The sequence below is a fragment of the Elaeis guineensis genome, chromosome 1 (assembly GCF_000442705.2).
Source record: "Elaeis guineensis isolate ETL-2024a chromosome 1, EG11, whole genome shotgun sequence".
Classification (NCBI taxonomy): Eukaryota; Viridiplantae; Streptophyta; class Magnoliopsida; order Arecales; family Arecaceae; genus Elaeis; species Elaeis guineensis.
This window is the reverse complement of record NC_025993.2, coordinates 177,586,586-177,587,632: the sequence shown is the minus strand read 5'-3', so window position 1 is coordinate 177,587,632 and position 1,047 is coordinate 177,586,586. Positions and strand designations below refer to the sequence as shown.

The following is a 1,047-nucleotide window of genomic DNA, read 5'->3' as shown; positions in this document are numbered from 1 at the left end:
ATCCAAATTCTAAATTTGTGTACTTCCCCACCGTTGGGGTTTTCTCAGAAAGAAAATAACCCAAAGAATTAAACAGGCAGCACAAGGAATTGCATGAATAGAATACGTGACCTGTCTGGCTGATTCAGATGTCGCAAACTCCTTCCACAAGTCCTGGAGGTAAAAATAAGCAGAAACCCAATATGAAAAATCTGAACTCCAACAGTAATCCATTAGAAAAACAACATTATTAAACAATGGAAAGAGAAATAGGTTCAATACCTCAACTTTGGAGAGCTTCCCCTCATCCAGAACTTTGAATAGGGCGAAGCCTGCAGGAGTCTCGAAAAGCACCAGCATTTCTCACGCCGCTCAACCCCCTGGCACCTAAAAATCCGACAAAACAAAAAAGAAAAGAAAAGAAAAAGGTAAAATAAACCGATTCCATCCAAAACATGAACTTTACGCGAAATTATCATCATACTCTTCAATCAACAGAAACCACCCCAGAGAAGCAGTTGAGGAAAAAGGGGGGCAAACAGGAAAGGATTTTGCGATCTAAGCAGAAAAATAGCACAAATCCGAAACTGGAGCAGAACCAGTGGATCCAGGTCTGAACTTTAGGGCTGTCGAGACGAGAGAGAGAGAGAGAGAGAGAGAGAGAGAGAGAGAGAGATCGTACCACTTGTCGGGAAAATCTTTGGAGGCCGGGTGGGAGCGGCGGAGAGAGGAGGCGGCGTCGGAGGTGTCGGGTTTAAGGGTTTTAGTCTTTTAGATGTGGGCTGGGGGTTTTTATATAACGAGGCGGCCGGAAGGGTACATACAGGCGTGAGCCACAGGGTTAATGCTCCGGCTGTGTGTCTCCACACAGAGATACTGTGCGGAGGATGGCATCACACCGTTAGTTTAATGCTCTTATTATTAAACGGAAATATCTTGTCCGTACATACACATATAAAGACACAAAATCCATATACGTGTGACAAATTAGACATCCTTCCGTTAATCCAAATCATCCAATCTACCAAAAATAAGAATAGACAATATTGATGACACAGAACATGAAAA

The 1,047-nt window shown here is 43.1% G+C and overlaps 1 protein-coding gene across 1 annotated transcript in view; it reads right to left on the bottom strand.

Moving 5' to 3' along the window:
* Nucleotides 1-799, bottom strand: part of LOC105032124 (probable nucleolar protein 5-2) — a 10,414-nt gene extending 9,615 nt beyond the window's left edge. Inside the window, exons 1-3 of the mRNA XM_010906479.4 lie at nucleotides 662-799; nucleotides 262-366; nucleotides 112-153 (exon numbers count right to left, since the gene is read on the bottom strand). Coding sequence (XP_010904781.1) covers nucleotides 112-153; nucleotides 262-339 — 120 coding nt within the window. The 5' untranslated portion in view covers nucleotides 340-366; nucleotides 662-799. The remainder of the gene's footprint in view (nucleotides 1-111; nucleotides 154-261; nucleotides 367-661) is intronic.
* Between the last annotated feature and the right edge of the window lie 248 nt (nucleotides 800-1,047).